Source organism: Emydura macquarii, unplaced genomic scaffold (assembly GCF_026122565.2).
Source record: "Emydura macquarii macquarii isolate MOO-44397 ecotype Brisbane River unplaced genomic scaffold, CSIRO-AGI_Emac_v2 contig_1876, whole genome shotgun sequence".
Classification (NCBI taxonomy): Eukaryota; Metazoa; Chordata; order Testudines; family Chelidae; genus Emydura; species Emydura macquarii.
In genome coordinates, this window is record NW_027132013.1 from 18,288,348 (window position 1) to 18,314,636 (window position 26,289).

At 40.5% G+C, this 26,289-nt stretch overlaps 1 protein-coding gene across 3 annotated transcripts in view; it reads right to left on the reverse strand.

The window, feature by feature from the left end:
• The window catches only part of COX16 (cytochrome c oxidase assembly factor COX16), a 57,499-nt gene that overhangs the window by 13,763 nt on the left and 17,447 nt on the right, over positions 1-26,289 (reverse strand). For 2 of the 3 annotated variants that reach the window (XM_067557826.1, XM_067557828.1), the window contains exons 2-3: positions 24,725-24,802; positions 4,410-4,472 (exon numbers count right to left, since the gene is read on the reverse strand). In XM_067557826.1, coding sequence (XP_067413927.1) covers positions 4,410-4,472; positions 24,725-24,802 — 141 coding nt within the window. The remainder of the gene's footprint in view (positions 1-4,409; positions 4,473-24,724; positions 24,803-26,289) is intronic. The other variant, XM_067557827.1, reaches the window with a different exon arrangement.

Here is a 26,289-nt window from a genome sequence, read left to right on the forward strand (position 1 = left end):
AGGATAAGTAAACAGTTACACATTCCTCCTCCATGGATGCGTGGATCCCTTATGCAGTTCCATTGTACAAAGTATGGGACATGATTTGGGTGAGCCATGGGATAGATGATATGCACCCATTGCATGTTGTGGAGCTGAGTCATATTTCATCATTCTTATCTGATATAATAAGCTATGCAAGGTGGAAGTGGATCAGTATCTGGTCTCATAGATCATGGAGTTTAAGGCCAGAAAGTACTATTAATCACCTCATCTGACTTCTTGTACACCACAGGCCATTCAATTTCACCCAGTTATCTCTGTACTGAGCCCAATAACTGCTGTGACTAAAGCATGTCTTCCAGAAGGGCATCCAGTCTTGATTTGAGGACATCAAGAGATGGAGAATCCACCACTTCCCTTGGTTGTTTGTTCATATGGTTAATCATCCTGACTGTTAAACATTTATGCCTAATTTCTAATTTCAATCTGGTCTGGCTTCAGCTTCCAGCTATTGGTACTTGATATGCCTTTTTCCGCTAGACTGAAGAGCCCTTTAATACCCGGTATTTTCTCCCTGTGGTCAGGTGTTATTTTTGGTATCTTTGCTAAATTCCAACCCAGGTAATTTTGTTTTGTCTTGATAAATTCTTACTACAACTATGCATTTGCAGTCAGCTAGTTAAAAGGAAAACTGTAAACTTGAAATCTAGTCAGTTACAAAAAAAAAAAAGAAAAAAAAAAAGAGGATGCTAAAAGCAGTTTCAGGTTCTTCACATGCTCCTGAATCCCTCTTCCTGCCAATTTTGGGGGTTTAACAGTCATATTTTCCTTTTAATTTATTTTAAAAAATTAATTCCCTAATTTAATTCCTTTTAATTTATTTTAAAAAAATTCTCTCTACTGCAGTGAGAAAGACTCTCACAAATAATAGGGGAAACTAAGTAAGGCCCCAATCCTGCAAATTTATGTATGTGCTTAATTTTAGGCTTTGACTTCAATGGGAGTATTCCTGTAATTTAAATTAAGCACAGGCTTTAAGTTAAGTGCTGTGCTGGATCAAGGTTTCAATGTCGGGACACTGAAAGTGATGGCCTACAAAGCACTGTCAAATGCACAAAGTACAAAATCTGAAAAAAATATTTTTCCTCAAATCTCTTTCAGGTATAGTAATCCTAGGGGTTACATATAAATTTAGTAAATAAACAATTTCAAACAGAAGTGTAATTAAAAGTTGACCGTGACCCTTTAAATTTGCAAACCACTATAGATCCTGAAGGATGAAAGATACTGCAGAAACAAAAATTATTATTAGAAAGAATTTTTTTCTTTGAGTGTTCAAAATAAATTATTTGATAGGGAAAATGTACCAAATCGGGAGAATAATCCTCCTCCTTGCTTTATTTTTTTAAGTGCCAGTTAAGCACTTAAAAAAATACTCTAGAGCTCTATCTTAGCACAAGTTATATACTACTTTGCATTTTTTACAGTATGTTCTACAAGGCTCAAGTTCAGGTGTGGAACTACATTCACATTAGTACCAGTGTCAGCTATGGAAAGGGCAATGATTTATTAGGGAAATGGAAGCAGCAAAGACTAGCTGGCTGTGTGAGAACACGTAAGTGTGTGTGAGGAATGCATGAGCAAAAGAGAACTTATGTAAAGATAACTTACTCCTTTGACACGTCCCAAAGCACAAGATGGATGGAACCAATGATAGACCTGAGAGATTAACACTTCAGTATAGATTACACACACAAATGGTGGCCCCTACTGCTGTCCTTGAAATAACATCAATTCCAGCTGTGCTCCTATGTGGAATAAACTGAACTTCACATAGCTTGGGGCCTTAGAATTTCCTAAGCTATAGTGAAAAAAGGTTTTTACATGAACCTTATCACTTTAAATCATGACTTGATGATATCTTAACTCACCAACTTCATACCGAGTCAGGCTATAATGAAATATCGTTGCCCTGTGAGCCAGTACCTAAAAGTGGTAGGTAAGCTTTAAGCAGTAATCTCAGAATAGCAAAAGAATTCAACATATAAATTCCTATAAGAATAAGAAACAGAAAAAAATTGATGTCAAAAAGGGCTGTTGTCTTCAACAACAGCTGTGTAAAATAATGCTGTTAATATAGCAAGCTTGTAAAATAATGACCTTCTCCTTTGAGCATTACATAATAATTATGCAGCCTTTTCAGGGCCCTTGGCATTTTACTATTACTGTCCTTAATAACAGGCACTATTATAACCCTCCAAGTAGTTCTATATATAAAATTCCAATATGTTCTTAGCAGCCATATTTTGGGTAGCCTAGGGCATTGGTGTAGGAAAAAGGTAGAATATAGGGTCCACAGAGGAAAACGTTTCCTGTACTCAAGGCGAGAGATGACAAAGGACTTCTCCAGGAATTTTTTCAGTAGGAACGGAGAGGAAACAATGGATTAAATAATCAAACACTGTGATTCAGCCCAATCCTGCAAGGTGCTGTACAACCCTGCTGAGGCACTGAGCTCCTTTAACTTGCACTATAGTGAGAATTGAGGATGCTCAGAACCTAGCAGGGCCCATAGTAAAGTTTTTATAATTATATACTTTTATATATTTGCATATTGATATTAGAGATTAGCCCCCAAACCGATCTGAATCCACCTTATGAGGAAATTCAAATCCAGATGCAATCCATATACCATGTAATGATCCTCTCCCTATAATCAACCACACTGGAATGCAAGATCTGAATGCTGTGTTCTTTGGATTTGGATCTGAACTCTGTGGCTTATCTGCAGTTTAGATTAAAAAAGAAAAATTAAGAATGTTTCAGTCACTTCTGCCATCAGAAATGATGAGCTCACAAGAATTATCTGAACATGCTTTTAATATTTTGTTATGCCATCTTCATTTTATTAACATTGACTTCCCCTACAAGAGTCAGTGCAATTATGACCGTTTAAATACTGTCCTTTAATCATCTACTTAATTGCGGTGGGGAGAAAGTGTGGCATAACCAAATACACATAGAGTTCCGTTTTCAGCTTAGAGTTATGTATCACGTTAAAAGGAGAGAGAGAGACTGTTCTTTTCATTGCACTGTGGTTCTTTCACATAAATAAATCAAACCAGAGTTATAAAGCATACAAGAGAGTGCACAAGACAAAAGGATCCCAAAAGGCAAATGGAACCGTCATTAGTGGATTGTAAATTATGAATTTCAGGCTGGAATTTTCCATTCATACTCTGAGTATAAAGCTTTTTGCCCCCTAAGCACCACAGAACAAAAGTTATTTCTAAGAAGTGCAATGCCAAAACTTGTTTCCAGTCATCTTAATTTAACAGCTTTACCTTACTGGAGATGAAAAATCTGTGTGCTTCTGTTAGAAAAGCACAACATAGTACATATTCTTATTGTGATATAGGGAATTCATGATGAGTTGGGAAGGTATAATAGAATGATTTTATTAGATAGTCAAATAGTAACTGGACTTGCTGAATAGGGTGCAATTGAGTACTTGATACACACGTCAGGAATTTCACCTGCAAATAACTGCAGGCAAAAAATTGTGCTGCAAATTATTTGTGCCCTCCCATTCTTCCTCCACCCAAAAATAAAACCAAAACAAGTGCAGAAAAACCAAGTGGATAATTTGATCAAATTAATTTTAAAAACGCTAAAATTACTTAAAAAACCTTTTCTAGTTATCAGTGTCATAACTTTAAGGTCTAATATCTTGGAAGAGAGTGAGCCTGAAACAAACACCTTTTATCTCTGGAAAGGGAGGTTCTCCAGCTTTCCTACAGGATAATACACCCTTTCCACCCCAAAGATGTATGAGTTACTGGACATTAAACGTGTCGCTGGGTCAGACCTCCATCTCAGAACAGTGTAATTCTAGGAAGAAATACATTTAGGGGAAAGGAGGAAATGTTCCTCTGTGATATGTTTTTTTTTTTGGGGGGGGGGGGGGGAAGGGGGTGGAGAAAGAGGGAATGGCAGCTGTTTGAAAACTTAACAGAGTTTTGGAAAATAAGTAGTAGTTATGGACGCAGATGAATTAGTGGGCAGTGTCAACTAGGTGGCCACATGGTTCTGCAATTTCTCACAAGGATCTCATCACAACATATGTAGTACAAATGTTGACATGCACATAGTCTATCCAAGTCCAGGGCTAGCTTTACTTTTATATACTAGGCTGACCCACAGAAACTAGTTTTTTGGGTAAAAGATTTTGAACATGCAATACTTCTTTCTAAACACAGCCCAGCTTTGATGTCCAGTTGCCAAGTACAGCACTACAAATGAAGCTAACAGTTTTACTGGACAGCAGTAAAGAGTTAGTTTAATTTTAGTTATGGGCAGACACACCCAACCAACAGCAAGGGTAGATAAGACAAGGTTACGAGCTCCGAGCAAGAAGCTTACAGTACCTCATATTCAGATTCCAATGATATCTTATTCTTTTTGATTCTTTCTTCCAAAGCTGGATCAATCTGTAAGGCAAATGAAGAACACACCCAAAATGTTTGTTTATAAAATACACCCAAAATTTGAAAGAAAAGAAACATTTTTCAATCTTTTAAAAGAAGAAAAACTAAATGCTGAGACAAGAGATAGTTTTTGCATTGCCCAGATACTACGCTGATGGGTGGAATATGAGAACCTGAATAGAATAAAAATCAACAGATTAACTCTTTCAGACTAGCAGGGGAAAAACTGCAGACTAGATGGCTCCTCATGAGTCATAGATCTAGCCACAGGACTACATGTATTTGGGACCGACAGAGTCTGTTGCAGCTCATTACATCTGGGAATTAAGCCAAACAGACTAAAAAAGCTTAAACTGGTACAAAATGCAGAAACTGTCTGGTGAGTAACACAGGGTTCTGTGAAAAGGATTCTGTTCTCCGCACTGCTCCTCACCAACACTACTGAGTCAAACTTAAGGACTCTGTCCTGATATGTAAAGCTTTCCATGGAAATGTCCCTAGCAACTGGAAAAACTGCCTCTCTCTCTCTCTCTGTAACCATGAGCTCCAATAACAGCTATGTTCCACCAAATCAATTGATTGGTCATGATTGAGGGAGAGAGAACGCTCTCAGGGGCAAAAGCAAAACTCTAGAACTCACTTTCACAAAAGATAAGAAATAACCATGGACCTCACTTCATTTAGAACTAAATGCAAACCCTATTTCTTCTGCTTAGTGTCCTCACAATAGCTCTTCACATAGTCTACACACACATAGGGAAGGTGAATTAAGAATTAATTCTTATGCTTTTCAAGCTACTTCCCCAGATGAAGAAAGGAGGGGGGAGAGAGAGTTTTGCTTGCGCTGGTCTTTCATGTAATTGAAAGGCATTCAGATGTCATGGTGATGAGTACTATGTAAGTACCTACATAGTTAAAACTTTGTTTTTATTTTGTTTACAAAAGGCAGAATTTACTTATAAGATTATTTTGTTTTGATTGTTACCATAAACATCTCACTATCCCCTATTTATCAAGATTTTACTAATTTCTAGTGCCTCTGCCCTGCGTGGTGTTCGCATGGCTAAGCTTGTGAGAGCTCAGGGGGAGTGCTGCTGTTGCTCCCTTCCAGGCCCCCTCTGCTCTCAGGCCACTTCCTTGTGCATTAATTCCTCTCCACCAGGGTAAGGGGCAGGGAACATCTAAGTTTAAGACATAGAAATCCTGCACATTTATAACTAGCTTGATTCAGTAACAGTAGTGTTGTCCAAAATAAATTTGGTCAGCCAAAGAAGCTACCTGAAATTGCTCAAGCAGATGTTATTCTGTAGATGCTCACTGGCAAGTGCACAGAAAATGCTTCTTCATTAGAAATAAGAATTTTATTCAGTACATTAATTACAGAGAAGACTGGCTACATCCTATTCTTAGCACACTGTGTGTGTGGCTCCTAAGTTGCCCATGATGATCCACTGAAGTTGTGTGTGTTATTCTGTAGGACGCTTCCCAGCATGCCAATAAACTAAGTATTCCCTTTTACCATTTCCATTTTTGTTTCCCCACACATTTACCCAATCCAACAAAGCTGAATGATACTAGACCTCAAGGATTCTGTCCCACTTTCTCAACCCCTCCTTTCAAGACCCTACATTTCAGTCACCAAATCCAATCAAGGAGTTAAACAAGAATATGTGTCATCAGAACCAATGTAACGATTCTGATGGCTGCCAATGAAGAAAAAGTGTTACAAAACGCCACTTCCAAGTCTCATTGAACCATCTTTGCAACATTACGGAAAGGAAGGAAAGGCAGAATGGGCATATTTTCCTTCTAACAAAGGATACCACAGCATTAGAGCATGCTACAATTTTGAACAGCTACAATTACGAACAGAGTGTCAGCCATAATCAAGCCCCAGCAGAGACCATTTAGAGTGCGACTATGACCAGGAGAGTAACTATGTCAAAATGACAATGGCAACTCCTTATTCTATAAATCTCCTCCCTACAAGTAGTCATACTTGCTCATTTAACAGGCACAAACATAGCTGTATTTCCATTATCCCTGCCTAGCTAATACAGTACAGTGAGCTGGAGTTATTCTACTGCACACATCAGCAAAAGAATCATCAGCTGAATTTTGAGTGCAGAATCTTGATGCAGACAAAGCCCTGCTGAATTCTCGGATCCTAGATGGCGTTTGCATTACTGGCCTGGAAACTTGAAAAATTATCTGTGGTTTATAAAACAAACTCACTTGAAATGGAATCCCTGAGAGAAACTAAAGATCAGATCCAGGAGTCCATCCTTCCAAACCTGGATGAGGAAGGATGTATGCACAAAGCCTATACAACATTTTTGTTCTCTTGAGCCTGGGGCTGCTGTGCATTACACCAGCTGATCAGAAGCCCCTAAGGGCCCTTCCAGTGGCCAGGAATTGTCAAGGTGCAGGAACAACCAGACTGTCCCATGCACCATGGGTTAGGAGGGGTAAGGTGGGATAGGAGGCACAGTGTCCCTATTCCACTGGAGGATTCCTTCAAATCCTACAGGAGTGCTTTAAAACAGGTGTAAGGTGGAAAGCAGACTTTGTATTTTATTTTTCTGGGAAGTAATTTTTAAATGCCTACTGTGACAAATCACCAGCTTGGCTGCTGTGGGTCCCGCACTTTTCCGTGGAGGGTCAGGGTGCCCCATATAACCCCCTATTTCCAAATGTTGGCCAGCCCGGTAATGCCCTGTGGGGCAAAGGCAGAGCAGGAAGGGTCCTGGGCCCATCCACTTCTTCAGGTCCCAGTCCAGAGGCCCTACTAGTAGCAGCTATGCACTGCTACCAGTGCTTCCAGCTGCTACTTTCCCCTGGACTACTTTCCCCCACTGTCCTTTCAGCTTCTGGGGTTCAGCAGACAAGCCTCCCTCCCAGAATTCTCCTTCATCTGGTTCTCTTGTATTTCTTGTCCGTTTCCAACTCTCTCACCAGCTCTCCTTCCTCTCACCAGCTGCCTGGTTGGAGCAGGAGTTTTTATCAGGCCCCTAGCTGGGCCTTAATTGGCCTCAGGTGCTCCTAATTGACCTCCCACAGTTCACTGGGAACAAGGCCTGGATCATTCTAGAGCTTATATATCTCCCTTCTATCACTCTCTAGCTGCCCCTTAGCTCTTCTGTCTCACACTACTTACACACACAAGACCCATTCAAAGTATGAACATTATTTGCCAGAATACTTCGCAGAGGCTCATTCAAACTATTTAAATGAAAAAAATCCTAAAAAATTGAACATAAAAGGGCAAGTTATTTCCCCAGAAACCTGCCCCAATTTACCCTCCCATTTCTTCCCAAGTTTTATTCTTCCCAACACTCAACTGCAGTGACCCAGGCCAGACTTTTAGAAGGATTCAGGTGCTTTTAAAAAAAAAAAAATGCAGACATGCACCTAAGATTTTCAAAAATGCCCAGATACTTAAAATTAGTTGGAGTTCGGTATTTGGGTACATTGGAAATCCCAGTAGGTGCCTGTCTACATCTGTAGGCATCTAAATATCTTTTAAAATCTGTACCCTACTCTTTAGCTTAAGGCTGCCACTAGACTCTTTTAACTGGAGCCAACTGATAAATGCCCTTTCAAGCACTGGCCAGATTTTGGGGGTGGAGGAAGGGTGTCTCTTAGAAGCAATGTGAAGCATTTCCTTGTTTGCAGCTCCTGTCAGCCTAGGGACTCCTGCAACATGCTGCCACTAGACTGTTGGCCTCTTCATGTACTTTTAAGTCAAAGGAAATTTTTGTTTGTGACAAGAAACTGTTTGGCACAGGTATAAACCTAACTGTGCTGCCATTAAAAACACTGCCAAGCGGAACACTTTATGCTGATCCTCAGTGACCATCATGGCTCATTTTAGTCTAGTAATAAATAATACAGTCACAGATAAATGACTGAAATTGGTGCATGCAGCTATCTTTACCTCAAGGCCTACAGAAGGTGTAGCTTTCCAAAAAGACTTTTGACACTGGATGCAGGAATCCAAAGCAGATTGGCAGTGTCAGTTCCATTTATCATCCAGAAAGTATGAGAGGGAAGGTTTTTTTTCCCCTAATTTTCAGAATAGCACAGTCACCAACTATATGTATGAGCTTGGAACTGGGATTTTACAAACACATTATCACAGCAGCAACTCACTCTCTTTTAGTTGTAATTGTAACTATTTATTTGAGTGTGCACATGTACTGTTTCTGGTCAGGGGTTCTGGCACACATCTAGGCACTAGTACAGTTTTGGGACCAAGATTAAGAGTGCACCTGCACTACAAAATGAAACTCCATCAGAGTACAACTGTGTTGGAACCAGCTCCCTTTAACGTAAGTAGCTGTGATGTAAACTAGACCTTTGTCTGGTAAACTGGTACTGTTATATCCAAAGGTTGGCAAGCACTGACTAAATATTTATACGTCAGAACTTCTTGGACTGTAAAACCTTTCCAGAAGGTCAGCAGATGTTTCTGTCCTAAAACTAATTATTTAGGACATTGATTCTCAACCTTTCCAGACTCCTTTCGGGAATCTGATTTGTCTTGTCTACCTCAAGTTTCACCTCACTTAAAAACCACTTGCTTACAAAATCAGACATAAAATTAAAGTGTCACAGCACACTATTACTTAAAAATTGCTTATTTTCTCATTTTTACCACCTAATTATAAAATAAATCAATTAGCATATAAATATTGTACTTACATTTCAGTGTATAAACAAGTCATTGTCTGTATGAAATTTTAGTTTGTACTGACTTTGCTAGTGCTTTTTATGTAGTCTACATGTACTCTGGTTGAGAACCACTAATTAAAGATTCTTACAACTAAATATAAGTTTCTTGCCTCTCATCCTTCACTTAACAATACCAAGTTAAAAAAGGATTTTAACTTTCACTCTGGAAATAGAGAAACTCTAGTGACTGGATTTCCAAAACAAGGTTTATGCCAAGTTCTTTTTGCCTTCTCACCCCAGTACAAGGGAAGTAGACTCAATCTTTCAGAGTATGTATAACACAAGGGCAAGGCCCACAGAGTGACTGTGTGCAATGGAACCAGATATATTGTGTTCCCCCAAAAGTACTTTATTGTTTAAAATAATCCAGAGCATCAACACCTGAAGCCATACTGGTGGGAAAACAGCTTCCTGGAGCTCACCCATCATACTACTTCTCCTATAAAAGGCAAAACATTCATTTGAGAGATTCAGCCACCTTGGAACTTTCTTGAGAAGGAAGAGGGGGGAAACCCACTCTAACCTTTTTACAATGGTCTCTAACACCAAGCTAAGCAGACACAAAGCTGCAGGCAAGAAGAGAGAAATCCCAGAGTAAAAAGTGCAATGCATAATTACAGTCAAGCAACCAAATTAGATGCTATTTTACTTGCCATGAGGTTAGGGAACAGCAAATAAGGTTGTAAGTAATGTAATGAAGGGAAAGAGAAAGCATTTACAAATTACCCACAGCTGTTTGTAATTCTCTTTAATTTTATTATTTATACTATATTACTGTCATTTCAGCTGTATAAAATATAGAGATGGGCCCAAAGCACCACCTTAGATCTGAAGACCTCCAACCACTGGGGACTTCTGGATCCAGATCTGAACTTTATGGTTTGGGCCCATTTCTAAACAAAAACAACAACAAAAATGGGTCTATATAGGAACACAGAAATTGCCACACCAGGAACAACCAGTAGACCAACTAACCACTGCCAAGTTCATGATTCAGAAGGCAGCATATAAAACCTATAGAGCAGCAGTTCTCAAAGCGTGATCTATAGAGCATCGGTGATCTGACAAGAACTACTGTTCAAGGACTGTCAACACTCCTCCCTATTTCCAGCTGTCAAATTGCACTGAGAGAGTCTAAAATCCAGTAAATCCTTCCTTACTATTATTTTTCCGTATGAACATCTTCTGTAATTGCAAAAGTGTTATGTGATCACGAAAGGGCAGGGAGGTGGTCTGTGCAATCAGGAGTGGGAAAGGAAGTGTGCATGAGACAATCTCTTCATTACATTTCAGTCCACATTATGAAAAAAATTGAGAATTCCTGCCATAAGCAACCAGTTTAGCAATATCCAAGATGAGGAGGGGATCAACTCGTGCCCTTAGGCATGAAGACTTATGACTCTTCTAACTGTGACCTGGTCAGTTTAATTGTGGGTGCTATTTTTCTTGTTTTTCTCAATTTTAAAAAAAGTACTAAGCTGAAGACCACAAATGAGTGTGTTTATTTATCCCCCAGTTAGTTTATTGCTAAACTGCGTCCTAGATTTGCCCTAAGGGCCAGAAATAGAGGATATATAGAGGATGCTTTGGCTGCTACCTGTGCTCCCTCTGTCTGTTTGACATAATATTTAAATGTGTCTATACTTTCATACATAAGTGGACCATCAGGAAATGGCAGGGATTGTAAGGCTCTCATCTCAAAGAAAAATGTTCTCATGCAATTAATCAATTATTTCTATGCCTTCACATCCTACTTAATTTCTAGGTGCACATAAATTTATTTGATTTATATAAACAAAACTAGAGGCTCTCTTCCTGAGCTCTGGGCACCCCACCAATAAATTTAATTTCACAGAAACATTTCAATACAATGGACTGTTCTTTCCTGTGTAAAATAAATATGTCCCGATACTTATAATAACCCCCACCACTAACAACAAGACCCTCAACCATCCCCAGATGCCTTGGAGAAAAGGTGGGCCTTGCAGCATGCCCTGAAGGTTAACAGATTCTGAGCATTGTCCATCTCCCATCTTTCCCAGCTCAGACCCAACAGGGCTGAGTTCTCCAAAAGGAGCTTTCAAAGCCAAGTCCCCTGAGTTTTGCTACACCTTGATTTTTCTGTAGCTCCAATGGTGCCTTTTTCTGCACTTTTTATTTTCACGCATTTTTGCTCCTTCAGTGATCCCCCTTCCAAATATGTGAACAAATGTAAGATCTCCCTAAGAAATTAGGCAGACCTGGCCATGAATGCCACAACTTCCCAAGACTCCAGCAAAAGACATTTTGAGACAGGCAAGAGTTGCTCAGCCTGCCTTTTTCATCAAGGGCCTTGGTGCTGTAAACCCTCATTTCAGTCTAGAGGAAATAAAAAGCAGGCACATGTGCTTTCCTTTGGGACAAAAAGTTGACTGTTGTTCCCAAATAGCATAACCTGCTGTAGGGTTTTACTCTGGAACTCTGCTGCAGCAGAATTTGATGATTCAGCTAAAATAAAATGGTATGGGTGGGGGAAGAGAGCGAGAAAAGTAAGACACCCATCTTTAAAATATTAAAAGACAATTCCTCAAGGTGCCTTTGTAAGGCCTCTTTAATATGCTGTACCTGTGCTGTTACAAACCACTTAAATAGCCTGAAGTGCAGGATTTAAACTAAATGCCCTTAGGGCATCAGCTGAGAGAAAGGAAATGTTATATAAGGCAGAGCTTCAAAAACAATCTTTCTTTTTTCCTTTGTCTCCTCAAAGTGGGTATAATTTATGAAAAATTCATTGATATTTCCTTCTAAAATATTTGAGATCTTTAAACATTGATTATACCATATGCCATTTTATCTGCAAGCACTCTTTGTTAATCTAACAAACCTCTCTACAAAACTCCTTTTACTGATTTGCTGCTAATTTTTGTCTGACATTTATATTTTCAAAATCTGTTTTTTATGCATTTCTAATTTATCCATCATTGGTATCTGGCTATTATTGTTAAAACATCTGATCCTCTTTAGGGTACATAAGAGCATAAGAATGGCCATACTGGGTCAGACCAATGCTCCATCTAGCACAGTATGTGTTCTGACAATGACCAATGCCAAGTGCTTCAGAGGGAATGAACAGAACAGGTAACCATCAAGTGATTCATCCCGTCGGCCATTCCCAGCCTCTAGCAAACAGCAATCCCTACCTATCCTGGCTAATACCCATTGATGAAGGCAATGGAGCCAGACTTGTGTCACTGAAGGCATAATCTTTATTACTAGTGAAGATATGCAAGAAGGAAAGCATTAAGTTTGGTTCCCAGATCCCAGCACAATTTGCAGGGGTAGTGGTTAGAAAAAAACATTTTTAGCCTGGATGCCGTTCTCTGAGTCACTTTTCATAATTTTTTTTTTAAAGGCTGCTTTTTAACATGTGAGTGTCAGATTCAGGGTGACAGCCTAAGTGCACACAGTACAAGTCAAGGGTGGGGAGAAGATGCAAATATGATATATACTTTACCTTTACACTCCCTTAATCATGCTGCAGCTTTATAGAGGACAAGTTCCCTTGAGCCAAGTTAGGGCAACCTAAGGGCTGCTCTAATTTATTATGGTGGCAAGCAGCCCCAAGAGGTAAAAAATGCAGTCGGAGATATGCATGGCACGAGCTCATCATGGCTATGTCCCCGTGCCTCCAACAACACCCCTTTGCGCTGCTATACCAGCTGCAGGGAAGGGAAGTGGTATGAGAGCCTTTTCCATTGGATCTATGCTTCTGGAGGACCACATTGATGTGTTCCCCCATAAGTCAGTTAAGCTGGAGTTGGGATCAGTTTATACTGAAAATGCAGCAAAAGCAATGGCACCACAATAGAAGATCTGGCCCATTATCTTTTGTTCAGTCAATCTTTGCAGAAATGCACAGGAACTGGTTTAAAAAGAAGTACTTGACAATGGAGTATGCCCATTAGGTGAGTAAACTTCAAAGGCTCTAAAGTCCCAATTCACGAAATACCTAAGCATGTGCTTAAATTTAAAACACATGCTTAATTCACATTGACTTGAATGGGAGATAAGCACCCTTCCTGATCAAGGAGGCTTGATCAGGGTCTAAAAAGGAAGAAAGCTGATTTTTTTGTTAAAGAACAGATGTATAAAGAAAGTATATTTTTTGTCATGCTAAAACATTGTGAAAATGGTAGTGCCTTCATGAAGTAGTATGTGTTAAAGGAATTGGACCTTTTATTAAACCAACTCACTTTTCTACTATACAAAGGGGAGAAAAACCCACACTCTCTAAAAAGCTCACTGCACAGTATATAAGTAAAAATGGTTTCTATACTGACATCTAGTGAAGTTCTACAGTAACAAGAATAAATTCAACTTTGTCCTGTCACTAAGCATTCATACAAAGATTTTCATATTCAAAGTAATTTATATATTAACTAATGAGTCCTAACAACACTCCTGGAAAGTTGTTGCTACATATTTGAGACTTTTGTGCTTTTTAGGATTAAACTATAATCCCCTTGCAAAGGTATATTTGTATTTTGAATACTATTTTTTGTTAAATAAAAGACAGTGTACATATCAGTGTCTCAGGCACTCTAACAGGTGCATTAAAATACTTAGAAATATTAATTAGGTAGGTTAGATTAGATCTAATCACATTTAAACAAGACTGGTAAAATTGCCAGTTTTCTTACATATTGCCAGTAGGTGTTCTTATTAATTGGATCATTTGGCTCTGTGGGTTTTTTTAATGCAATTTATCTATTTATAGCAAAATGAAGGAGGAAAAATAAATAACACAAGAAAGCAAATGCCATACTTACAGGTTTTTTATAATTAATATCACAACATTCATCAACAGTGGAGCCAGGCAGAAAGTGATCCCCTCCACTCTGGCCATTATGCTACTTCTTGAGCAGTTGAGGCCTACAGTAATCAAAGATAAGTCAAAACTTCCATTCAAGTCAATGTGAGTTTTGAATGAATTAGGCCTTTAGTCATAGCCTTAAATATATATATAGATGAGGCAAATCATTCTCTCTCCTCCACCTCTTCCTTGGTGATCAAAGATGACAGGGGCTGGTGAACAGAGCTGCTGCCAACCTCCATACCTCACCATAAACATGTTCCCAGGTCACTACTACTTCGCCACTCGGGGAGAGACTGAACGTTCACCACTCTCCTGCCCTCACTGGGCTACTGCCTAGAGAGGTGAGACATGATATCACAACAGACCCCCGACTCTTTACTGTCCTAAAAGTCAAACTGCATTTTTACACCTCGTCAAAAAGATGCAGCTTACAACCACCTAACACCACTCACAGGGGTACTGCTTCAGCACTGACTTCAGGGGAAATGTGTCACCTACTGACTCACCAGAGAAGCTGTAACTGCCAAGTGCAGGGACAGATACTGGAAGAGATTGACAAGTTTCCTGTTTTCCCCCTCTCAATTGCCACTGTATTTTCAATGGGTTTGGGTTCTGCTACTTCAGGATTCTGCAGAACTTCAGTCAACAGAAGAACCCAAATCAGAACCACAAAGAAGCATACAGGTAAGGTAATCTAGGCCTGGTCTATATTTACAGGGAAATTTGGCGACAGTCAATGGGAGTTACGCAAGCTATGTAGAGTAGCTTGTGTAACTTACATTGACTTCCTAAATCCTCTTCTGCACACCATCTCCACTACGTTGCGCCAACAGGAAATGCATACCCGTCGACCCAGCACTACACTTTTTGTGGAGGTGGTTTTACTAAATCGACATCCGGATCGATTGACTAGGTCTTCACTTCCGCTCAATCAATCTGGATAAATCAATCTGACAGCGGCAAATTTGCCACTGTCAGTGAAGACATACCCCTAGATGCAGTTCTCTCTTAAAACTGTTAGAGAGACAAGGTGGGTGAGGTAATCTCTCTTCAGAAGAAGAGCTCTGTATAAGATAGAAAGCTGGCCTCTCTCACCAACAGAAGCTGGTCCAATAAAAGATATTACCTCATCCACCTTGTCTCTGTAAAATCCTGAGACCAACACAGCTACAACTACTCTTAAAACAGTTCACAGTCTAGCGACTGATACATCAGCTCTACATTTAAACTGCTTCTGTTCTTAAGCTTTGGGCTAGTCTCTGGTATCTGATGCTGTTGTCACTTGCTTTGCAATGACAGTCTGCCAAGCAAAATGGGTCCAGGGCCTTGCTGCAGACTGCCAAGTGAGATGCACGGTGGAGGTATCAGTGTGTGAAAGGTCGCTCAGCATCATAAGTGCTTGAGAAAGACCAAACCAAAGAAAACACTGTTGAATATTAAATTATACTTTTGCAAAAATGTGTTTGGGGATAAATTACATACTACAGGTTCATTTCAACTGCCATGGGAAAAGACTAGTAATTAATTATGGCAGTGTAGCAGGATATAAAGAAACCAAGTAGAATTGTTGGCATGGTAGAAAATGTAACCACTTCAAAAACTAACAGCATTGTATGTGCTGAAGTTATTTCCAGCTAGCATGGTATCAAAATCAATTTCTACAAGGTAATAATCTGCTCTTAATATGAACCTATTTTTGATAAAGAAAAAATAAAACAAAATAATATGAAGGGAAAGATGTTTTTGTGTTTAAGCACAAGGCTGGGAGATCTATGGTCTATTCCCAGCTTTGTCAAAGAACAGCTTGGTGACACTGGGCAAGTCACTTAGAGCCCAATCTTTAAAAACGTGTGCTCAGTTTATGTATGTGCACAAGCAAACTTCAAGTTGTGTGTCTGTACGACAGGGCATTTGTATGTATAAGTCAGGAAGAAGCACCAATATGCACATACTTTTGTTTGCACATGTCTGAAGATGTAGCCCTTTGGCACTGAAGACTATTATCTAGGATCTTTGGCCACATTCAAAATCACTGACAATACATTTTATATTCAATGGCAAAAATTATGCTAGGCAGCATTAAAAGGCTGAAATTTTATAACCATAAAAGCCAGATAATTTAAAGTTAAGGCTCACACAGAAACCTTAACTCTACCCCACTGAGCATATGTATTATGAACTAGGTCTCTTGGCATTATTACACAATAGTTACCATGTGTCCTAGTTTAACAAGATTATCCCAGTTATAACTGTAGTATTGTTGTCCAGGAGGCTTATGTCTATTTTAGTGTTTATAAGGGGTCTATGGCCTTGTCATTTATATATCAACGTTTTATCACAGCTTCAGTAGGGTGGTTCTGGTCTAGTTTTTCCTCTCCCCATCTACATTCTATTGGTGTCACCAGGCTTGATACAAGGGGATACCACAGAGACAGGGAGGGAGCAAAGTACTCCCTCCAGGTTGCACTGTAGTGCTCTCAGTCTTTGCACCCCATTTATAGGGGGCAATGACCAGTGGAACCACATAGACCTCCCCCCACCCCTCCATGGCACACCTCAGGTGGAGCTTTATGAGATTTCAATAAAGAAACCTCAGTGACCAGTCCTGATTCGAACCAAGTTTTTGGATTCCAGAGTACTGGATAAAGTGCTCTCTCACAACTGGATGAGGTGTTCTGGGTAAGCCGAGTGGAAAAGATCTTGGAGGGAATCTCAACAGGCATAACTGCATCTCAGAAAGCACCAGAAATCCAGTCTGATTTTCTCCTTATCCCAAATGAATCATCAGAATGCAAATAGTTACTACCTGTTAGATACTACTATGAGCTTTATATCTAGTGGTTATTGTTTTTTCCTGAAATAGTCATATGTAAATTCTAGTCTAGATTTCTGTGCCCAGCAGATTCTGGCAATGTCCCTGAAGCAGGAAGTGCCTGTTTCTCTTATTGAAAAAGAAGCATTCCCAGAAATATACTTAATGTATGAAGAACTATGTTTCATTTTTACTTCTTTGAAAAGTATGTATGTTTCATATGTATTCTTCCGTAATTTTATTGCTCTTCCTGTAAAACAAGTGCAGCAGGTGAAATGAAGATAAAACACCAAATCTCTAATTTCAAGTCTGTAGCATCAACAATACATGGATGAAACCATTTTTTCTAATTATGGAATTTTGGAATCATAGAATAACAGGGCTGAAAGGAACCTCAGGAGGCCATCTAGTCCAACCCCTGCTCAAAGCAAGACCAAACCCAATTAAATCATCCCAGCCAGGGCTTTGCAAGCCGCACCATAAAAACCTCTAAGGATGGAGATTCCACCACCTCCCTAGGTACTCATTCCAGTGCTTCACCGCTCTCCTAGAGAAAAAGCTTTTCCTAATATCCAACCTAGACCTCCCCCACTGCAACTTGAGAACATTGCTCCTTGTTCTGTCATCTACCACCACTGAGAACAGCCTAGCTCCATCCTCTCTGGAACCCCCTTTCAGGTAGTTAAAGGCTGCTATCAAATCCCCCCCTCATGCTTCTTTTCTGCAGACTAAACAAGCCTAGTTCCCTCAGCCTCTCCTCATAAGTCTTGTACTCCTGCCCCCTAATAATTTTTGTTGCCCTCCGCTGGACTGTCTCCAAAACTGGACACAATACTCCAAATATGGCCTCACCAGCGCCAAACAGAGACGAATAATCACTTCCCCTCCATCTGCTGGCAATGCTCCTACTAATGCAGCCCAATATGCCATTAGCCTTCTTGGCAATAGGAGCACACTTTTGACTCATATCCAGCTTCTTGTCCACTGTAACCCTTTTCTGCAGAACTGCTGCCTAGTCAATTGGTCCCCCAGTCTGTAGCAGTGCATGGAATTCTTCTGTCCTAAGTGCAGGACTCTACATTTGTCCTTGTTGAACCGCATCAGATTTTTTTGGCTTAATCCTCCAATTTGTCTAAGTCACTCTGTATCCTATCCCTAACTTCCAGCATATCTACCACTTCCCCCAGCTTAGAGTCATCTGCAAACTTGCTGGGGGTGCAATCCACCCCATCCTCCAGATCATTAATGAAGATGTTGAACAAAACCTGCTTCAGCACTGGGGCACTTTGCTTGTTACCGGCTGCCAACTAGACCTTGAGCCATTGATAACTATCCATTGAGCCCAATGATCTAGCCAGCTTCCTATCCATCTTATGGTCCATTCATCCAACCCATACTTCTTTAACTTGCTGATAAGAATACTGTGGGAGACCTTATCAAAAGCTTTGCTAAAGTCAAGGTATATCACATCCACCACTTTCCCCAGATCCACAAAGCTAGTCTTCTCATCATAGAAGGCAATCAGGTTGGTCAGACATGGTGACTGTTCCTGATCACCTTCCCCTCTTCCAAGTGCCTCAAAATAGATTCCTTGAGGACCTGCTCCAAGATTTTTCCTGCTCCATGAGGTGAGGCTGACCGGTTTGTAGTTCCCCGGATCCTCCTTCTTCACTTTTTTGAAGATGGGCAGCACATTTGCCCTTTTCCAATCATCCAGGACTAACCTCAATCACCACGAGTTTTCAAAGATAATGGCTAATGGTTCTGCAATCTTATCAGCCAACTCCCTCAGCACCCTCAGATGCACTGCATGAGGCCCCATGGACTTGTGCATGTTCAACCTTTCTAAATAGTCCTGAACCTGTTATTTTCAGCACTGAGGGCTGCTCACCGCCTCCCCATTCTGTGCCACCCAGTGCAGTAGTCTGGAAACCAACCTAATCTGTGAAGACAGAGGCAAAAAAGCATTGAGTACTTCAGCTTTTTTCACATCATCTGTCACCAGGTTGCCACCCCCATTCTATAAGGGGCCCATGCTTTCCCTGACCTTCTTCTTGTTGCTAACATACCTGTAGAAACCCTTCTTGTTACCTTTCACGTCCCTTGCTAGCTGCAACTCCAATTGTGCTTTGGCTTTTGTGCTTACACTCCTGCATGCTCAAGCAGTATTTTTATATTCCTCCCTAGTCATCTGGCCAAGCTTCTACTTCTTGTCAGCTTCCTTTTTGTGTTTAAGCTCAACGAAGACTTCTTTGTTAAGCCAATATGGTAAGCCATATTTGCTATTCTTTCTGCACATTAGGATGGTTTATTCCTGCACCCTCAGTAAGATTTTTTTAAAATACAGCCAGCTCTCTTGGACTCCTTTCCCCCTCATATTAGCCTCCCAGGGGATCCTGCCCATCAGCTCCCTGAGAGAGTCAAAGTCTGCTTTTCTGAAGTCCAGGATCCGTATCCTGCTTTTCTCGTTTCTTCCTTTTGTCAGGATCCTGAACTCTACCATCTCATGGTCACTGTTGCCCAGGTTACCACCCACTTCTATTTCCCCTACCAAATCTTCTCTGTTTGTGAGCAGCAGGTCAAGAGAAGCACAGCCTCTAGTAGGTTCCTCCAGCACTTGCACCAGGAAGTTGTCTGCAACACTCTCTAAAAACTTCCTGGATTGTCTGTGCTCTGCTGTATTGCTCTCCCAGCAGATGTCAGGGTGATTGAAGTCCCCCATGAGAATCAGGTCCAGTGATCTGGAAACTTCCATTAGTTGTCTGAAGAAAGCCTCGCCTACCTCACCCTCCTGGTCTGGTGGTCTATAACAGATGCCCACCATGACATCACCCTTGTTGCTCTCGCCTCTAAACTTAACCCAGAGATTCTCAACTGGCTTTTCTCCAGTTTCTTACTGGAGCTCTGAGCAATCATATTGATCTCTTACATACAGTGCAACTCCTCCACCTTTTCTCCCGCTTGTCCTTCCTGAACGGTTTATACACATCTATGACAGTGCTCCAGTTGTGTGAGTTACCCCACCAAGTCTCGGTTATTCAAATTACATCACAGTTCCTTGACTGTGCCAGGACTTCTAATTCCTCCTGCTTGTTTCCCAGACTTCTTGCATTCGTGCCCAGGAACCTAAGATAACTAGCCAATTGCCCTACTTTCTCAGTAGGAATCAGGAGGCCTCCCCTGTTGCACCCTCCTCCTTGCGCTTCCTCCTGGTGTCCTACTTCCCCACTTAGTTCCAGGCTTAGGTCCCCATCCCCTGGCAAATCTAGTTTAAAACCCTCCTCACTAGGTTAGCTAGCCTGCCTGTGAAGATGTTCTTCCCTCTCTTTATTAGGTGGATCCCATCTCTTCTTAGCAATCTTTCTTCCTGGAACAACATCCCATGGTCAAAGAATACAAAGCCCTCTCTCCGACACCATCTGCATAACCATGCATTTACTTCCGCAATTCAATGGTCCCTATCTAGGTCTTTTCCTTCAACACAGAAGATGGACGAGAACACCACTTGCACCTCAAACTTCTTTATCCTTCTTCCCAGAGCCATGTAATCTGCAGTGATCTGCTCAAGGTCGTTCTTGGCAGTGTCATTGGTGCCCACATGGAGAAGTAGGAAGGGGTAGCAGTCTGAGGGCTTGATAAATCTTGGCAGACTCTCCACCACAACCTGAATTCTAGCTCCAGGCAAGCAGCACACTTCTTGAGTTTCCCAGTCTGGATGGAATGTCAATAAGCTATTGCAAAACACTGTAGCTAGCAAAAGTATTTTACATTGCAAGTTTCCAGGTTCTTCTGCCAGCAGGCATATTCCTAGCTATAGCTACCTTTCTGTGAACTGCTTTTTCTTTCTTCCTTTGAAGACCTCCAAATGTGGTAGAAATTGCACTTTGCATGTATTTTATGTATAATGAAACTACACAAGGAATCTGTCTCTTTAGAGGCTTGGCATTAGGATTTAGCTGGCAGAAAAAGGAATTGAAATCAATGAAGCTATGCAGATTTAAACCAGCTGAGAAGCTGGCCTTCTATTTTTTTGTCTCAGCTATGCATTTTGTTTATAGTATATCAGTGAATGATGGTAGTAAGCCAATAGGTTATTATAAACCTATAGAACTGAAATAGCTCATGGTAGTAGGATATGGAGCTTTTCATCTCTGTGTCACTCCATGTCAGTGACTGGATGCCATTTTAAGTTGTTTGGTCAGTTCAGTTCCTAATGAATAGATATCCACATCTTAAAAGCCACCATCAGAACATACCTTCTTCAGGCAAATCTCAGCAGCATGGCCAAGGTCTGAACATCTCCCTCACCCTTAGAAGCTCTATCTAGGCCACAGTTTAGGCATGTGGACAGAGCAGAGCAGGAGAAGCTCACACAGATACAGCTTTGTCCTCAGGCTAAGCAGAGGACTTTGTTCTCCAGTGAAATCAGCCCAACACACTTCACCTCCGTTTCTGCTTTTTCATTTTTTGTTCCATATAATCAGTTTTCTTCTGAGTTCTTAGGCCCTTTCCTTTGGTTAAGGAAATGACCCTTCTGTCCCAGGTAGGCTTGGGTCCACCTCCTGGAATTCAAGTAGGCCAGTGCCCTTCATCAACATTAAGTTTACTTAAAATTAAAAATGATATAATAAAGCTTTAAACTCTTATAACTTAATATTTTTTTAGCAATCTACGGATATAAGAGATTCAATCTATTCACTGCCTAACTAAATCTTAACTTTTCTGATACATGCAGAAGCACTGTACACTAAATATTATTACCAGGGAGCTTTCTCAGCAAACTAGTATTGATGGATAGGCAGTGGGAGAGAAATGGAGAGTCTCTTTGAATTATTCCACTATATCTTGTTTTTTCCCCAGGGCACAGTGAGATTCTAGAAAGAGTTTTTCTCTGCCTGTCCATCCCATAATTTCATAGCAGGTAGTTTAAAAAAATCCCATGTATTTTTGTTTGAACACGCCTCCTTATTTGGTGGGTTTTTCTGGGGATAGGAAAATAACTTTTAAATTTGTCAGCTAGGGAATGGAGTCATTGTAGTGTTTGTCAGTGAACTCTGAAGAATAATTAAATCTTTTCATCTAGCTCTGCTTCTTGTGTTTAATTGGTTTTCAGTAAATTAATCACACTAACGCCATGTGGCAGGGGATTGATGATGACTACTGTTCATTTTTTTCCTTCTCCTTAAGCAGGTCAGGTTGGCCTGCGTCTCGAGTCTAATGAAGACAAACATCAGCTAATTTCTGGGTGTAAGTTGATTTTCAGAGACTAAATTCATTAATGAACTTGGCTGTAAATCATCCCCCGCCCCCAAAAAGCCACATTAAAATGTTGTGTGGTGGTTTAAAGGGCTTGTGAGAGGCACAAATTTATGAGTACTCATTACAAAACCCAAAGCTGTGTCAGTCATTTGTTTGGATTTAATAAAAGAGACATTTTACTGAATTAAGAAAGACCATTTTCAAGCATTACATTGCCTATTTGGTGGAGGACTTGAGGTAGCTTGACTAATACTATTGCCCCTCCTCTCAGTTCTAGTGGTGATGGTAGGAAGGGGTGGGTTAGGGTGCACAACAACTCCAAAAGCACATAATAATAAATGAGATTACAGATGTGAACTAACACATGCACATTACATAAACAAATCCTAAACTGGCCACAAGCTACAAAATACACTAGTAAACAAAGCTGCAGCTGCAAACTTATCACACATTAGTCTTCTGACTATTTCTTTATCTAGTAACTGCATGTTTTTACAAGGCCACTTGTGAATTCATGCTTTGTCCACTGTTAACCTCTATTTTCTTACTTCTATTTTCTTTCACTGTTCATGAAAGGCCTACAATGCCCTGGCCTTGATGTTATCCCAAAGGAACTGGTCAATTTTGTGCTTCTATTTCTTCCTTATACGTCCCACCCTGACCCAAATCACTGAATGAATGGTGATTACTTGGGCAATTTCTCCCCAAAATAATAATTTACACTCAAGTAGTGTCTTCTATATGAAGATCTCAAAATCATTTTAAAACATGTGAATTAATTAAACCTTGCAACCTCAGTAGGAGGCACAGCAGCATTATTACAGTATCTCCATTTTACAGATGGGGAAATTGAGACTCACTGAAATTAAATGACTTGCCCAAGTTCATACAGGAACTCTGCAGCACACTGGGAATAGAATCTGGAGTCCAAATCTTTCTGAACAGGATATAGATAAAATTCCAATTAAGTTTAGTGGGGGTTACTTAAATTCTGCCTGGATTGGGCTGGAGATGGATAATGCGGTCTACCTGTGGTCTCCTGATTCCCATTCCTGTGCCTTAACCACCAGGTTAAATGCCAACAAGAACGCCCAACAATAGGCTGAAGCCCTAAAACTAAATGGGACTAACTTGAAGGTAGGCACGTTGCAGTATTGCCAACCCAAAAGATTCAAACATCATAAGTCAGCTCCCCCCCCCCCCCCAAAAAAAAAAATTGTGCAGTTGCTTAAAATGTTAAAATATAGCAAATGTTTGGGTGTTTGTATTTGCCTTTGGATTTCTGAGCCTACAAGTGTCATGTTTTCCAGCTTTTCGTCACAACCACAAGGGCTAGAATTGTAGTTTTTTTGTAAAGTGAAAGCTGAGAGTCTCATGCAATCACTTGACTCCAGGAGCTGGGGCTTTAAGAAAAAAATGTATTATGAGACTGACAATAAAGTCATAAGAGATGTCAATGACAACAATGACTCATTGGAACAGCCTATGAGTCATCTCTAATTGGCTGCTGAATACTACTCAATTTGTCAGAAGGGTTTGCTGATGGGCTCAAAGCAGTGGCATTCCCCTAGAGTAATTTTTAAAGGCAATCTGCTTTGAGTGTATAAAGGCGGCTTTGCACTCCAAGATCACTTATTATGAGAGCTGTCCAGCACGCTCGCCCCCAGCGTTTAACTGTTTAAACATTCTATTTTTAGAACATTTAAATGGATTTTAAATTAAACTAATTTTTACAGCCCTAATACTCAGTGAAAGATTCCACATCTTACTACTACTGAGCATCTACTTCCCCCAGTTAGGGGTTTTCACATTACAGGAAAGTTTCTTCCCACCCTTCCACTCTTTCCCCCCATCCCTTTAATACAAGTATCAGATATGTGGGAAGATTGGGAGGGGAAGAAGGGTCCTCTACCTCCCTCAGGGACCCTAGAGCAACCTTCAATCGGTATGTCCAAACTGGGAAAATATGACATTTTAAAAGGTGTTAACTAATACATGTTAATTAACACAATTTTAAACATCACTTATCACATAAGGGAGATATGGTTTAATACTTTTAAAAATGTGTTAGCTGTTCCTGGTCAACCCTAGGCTCCTCCCACCCCACCTCACTTCACTTCAGATCAACTAGGATGATTTAACACCATTTTATAAGGAGTTAAACCCTGTCTACTTTATGCGCTAAGTGGTATTTAAAAACATGCTAGCTAACAACTTTTAAAACACCACCTATTTTCTTGGTCTAGACAGGGCCAATCTAATCACCATTCTTCTGGCCAAGTCACCCCTCCTCCTCCCGGTTCCTCATCATTGCCTCTCTTTAAATCAGTCAGAGAGGCTTCTGCTAAGCAATGCGAAATGTAGCAGTACTCATATTACTTTTGCCCTCCAACCGGCCAGCCAGGAAATGTTTTCAAGTGTTCATTATTATCATTATTTGCATTGTGATAGTTCCTCCCATGGATAGAGCCGCAACCATGGATGGGGGCCACACTGTGCTAGGCACTCTGCAAATCCCAAATCAGACTATTTTGCTAGGCCTCACAATTTTTTGGTGTTCTCTAGATTTGAAAACCAACCAAAAAATCAACTCACCTTGCTGAGGCGTTTCTGAACATCGTAACGGATTTGAGTGAACTCACGGAGACCAAAAGACCCACCAATAATCAGGATCTGAAATAGTAAACACAGAAAAAACACTCACTAAAGAGACACAGCACAGTACAAAACACCCTGGACTACTACAAGAAAACACTGACTCACACCCATTGCAAGTGCATGAGGCCTCACACTCTTCCCAAGGCAGAGAAAGACTAAGAGTGGGCATCACCTGATCTAAATGTACATTTGAAGCAAGCAGGGGGCATCAGAGCTTTCATCCACAATAGCCTGTCTATGGATCTCACCAAGTTTCTCATTTATGTAGAAAGGACTGTAGGGGACCCAGCTTTTCTAAGTGTCTGTTACCTGCCCCACTCCCATCCTTATAATCTCCGTATATAATTTTTTTCAAATGGTTCCTTGATTTGTCAGCAGCAAAGGATGCTGCTACCAGATTTGTTCTCACTATTTTCATATCTATAACAGGGAAGTAACAATACCCAGTTTGCTTATTCTCATGCCTGGACATAAAAGGACCTCCTGAAGTTTCTCAACAAACCAGAAGATTGGAACAATGGTCCTACTGTACTTTATTACATGGCTGAAGAAATCAAACCCACTGCAGCTGTATCTTCATTATTGTCTCATTTTGTTGCAGCTCCCTCCACACCACTGAGACTTACAAAAAGGAATAATAAAGGAAGAAATAGGCAAGGCAGAGTCTCATCTCAGCATGAAGAAAATCATTAAATGATTTCATCTTATGGCAAGCAGAGAGACGTCACAACGCATAAACTTCTATTTATTTTAACCTTTAGAGCCCTGCTATGCTCACACAAACTTAAAGATCGAGTAAACCATTAAGGGCTGGCGAGGCAACCTAGCTGCCACATAGAAGATCAGAGCTTTGACTCTTGCTCTGGCCTGACAGGCTCCTTCTGCTGTTTTCTGTCAAGACCCATTGGCTGATATATAGAAGGGGAGGGCAGGGCTCCAAAGATAGGCATGTCTGAGGAAGGCAATGGGAGAGGGATGCTCTGAGGACCTCAGAAGAAAAACTACCCTGTATTTTCTCTCTCTCCCCCCACTGCTGGTTTAATCCTTCTCTGCAAGCTGCTGCTGCAATTCACATGGCAGCAGTTCTCCATACAATGCTGGCTGTTCAAATGAAATATATCAGGCTGATAACACAGCACTGACAATATGCTGAGTCTCATACCTGTTAAATCATGCTGCATGGAAGTGGTTAAAATGTGTGCCCTTCCTAACCAGCATGCTACCCTGACAGATTATTTCAGTGATGCAGCATTTGTTCTATTTATTTATTTTATTTTATTTTTCTATTTTTCTTCTTCTCAGTTTATTCCTCCTGAAAAGTGCTGGCCAAAGTGCTCTTCTAGGGGAAGAGGTAGGACTGCCCCACGACAGAAACAGCAACAGGTATAACCTTCTCTCAGAAGTTGAAAGGAGATAGATTGTTAGCACTGGAAATTGAAAGCTTCAGGCTAGCCATAGAAATGTGCACTCCTTGGCCAGTGGCAATGAGCTCTAGAAGAACT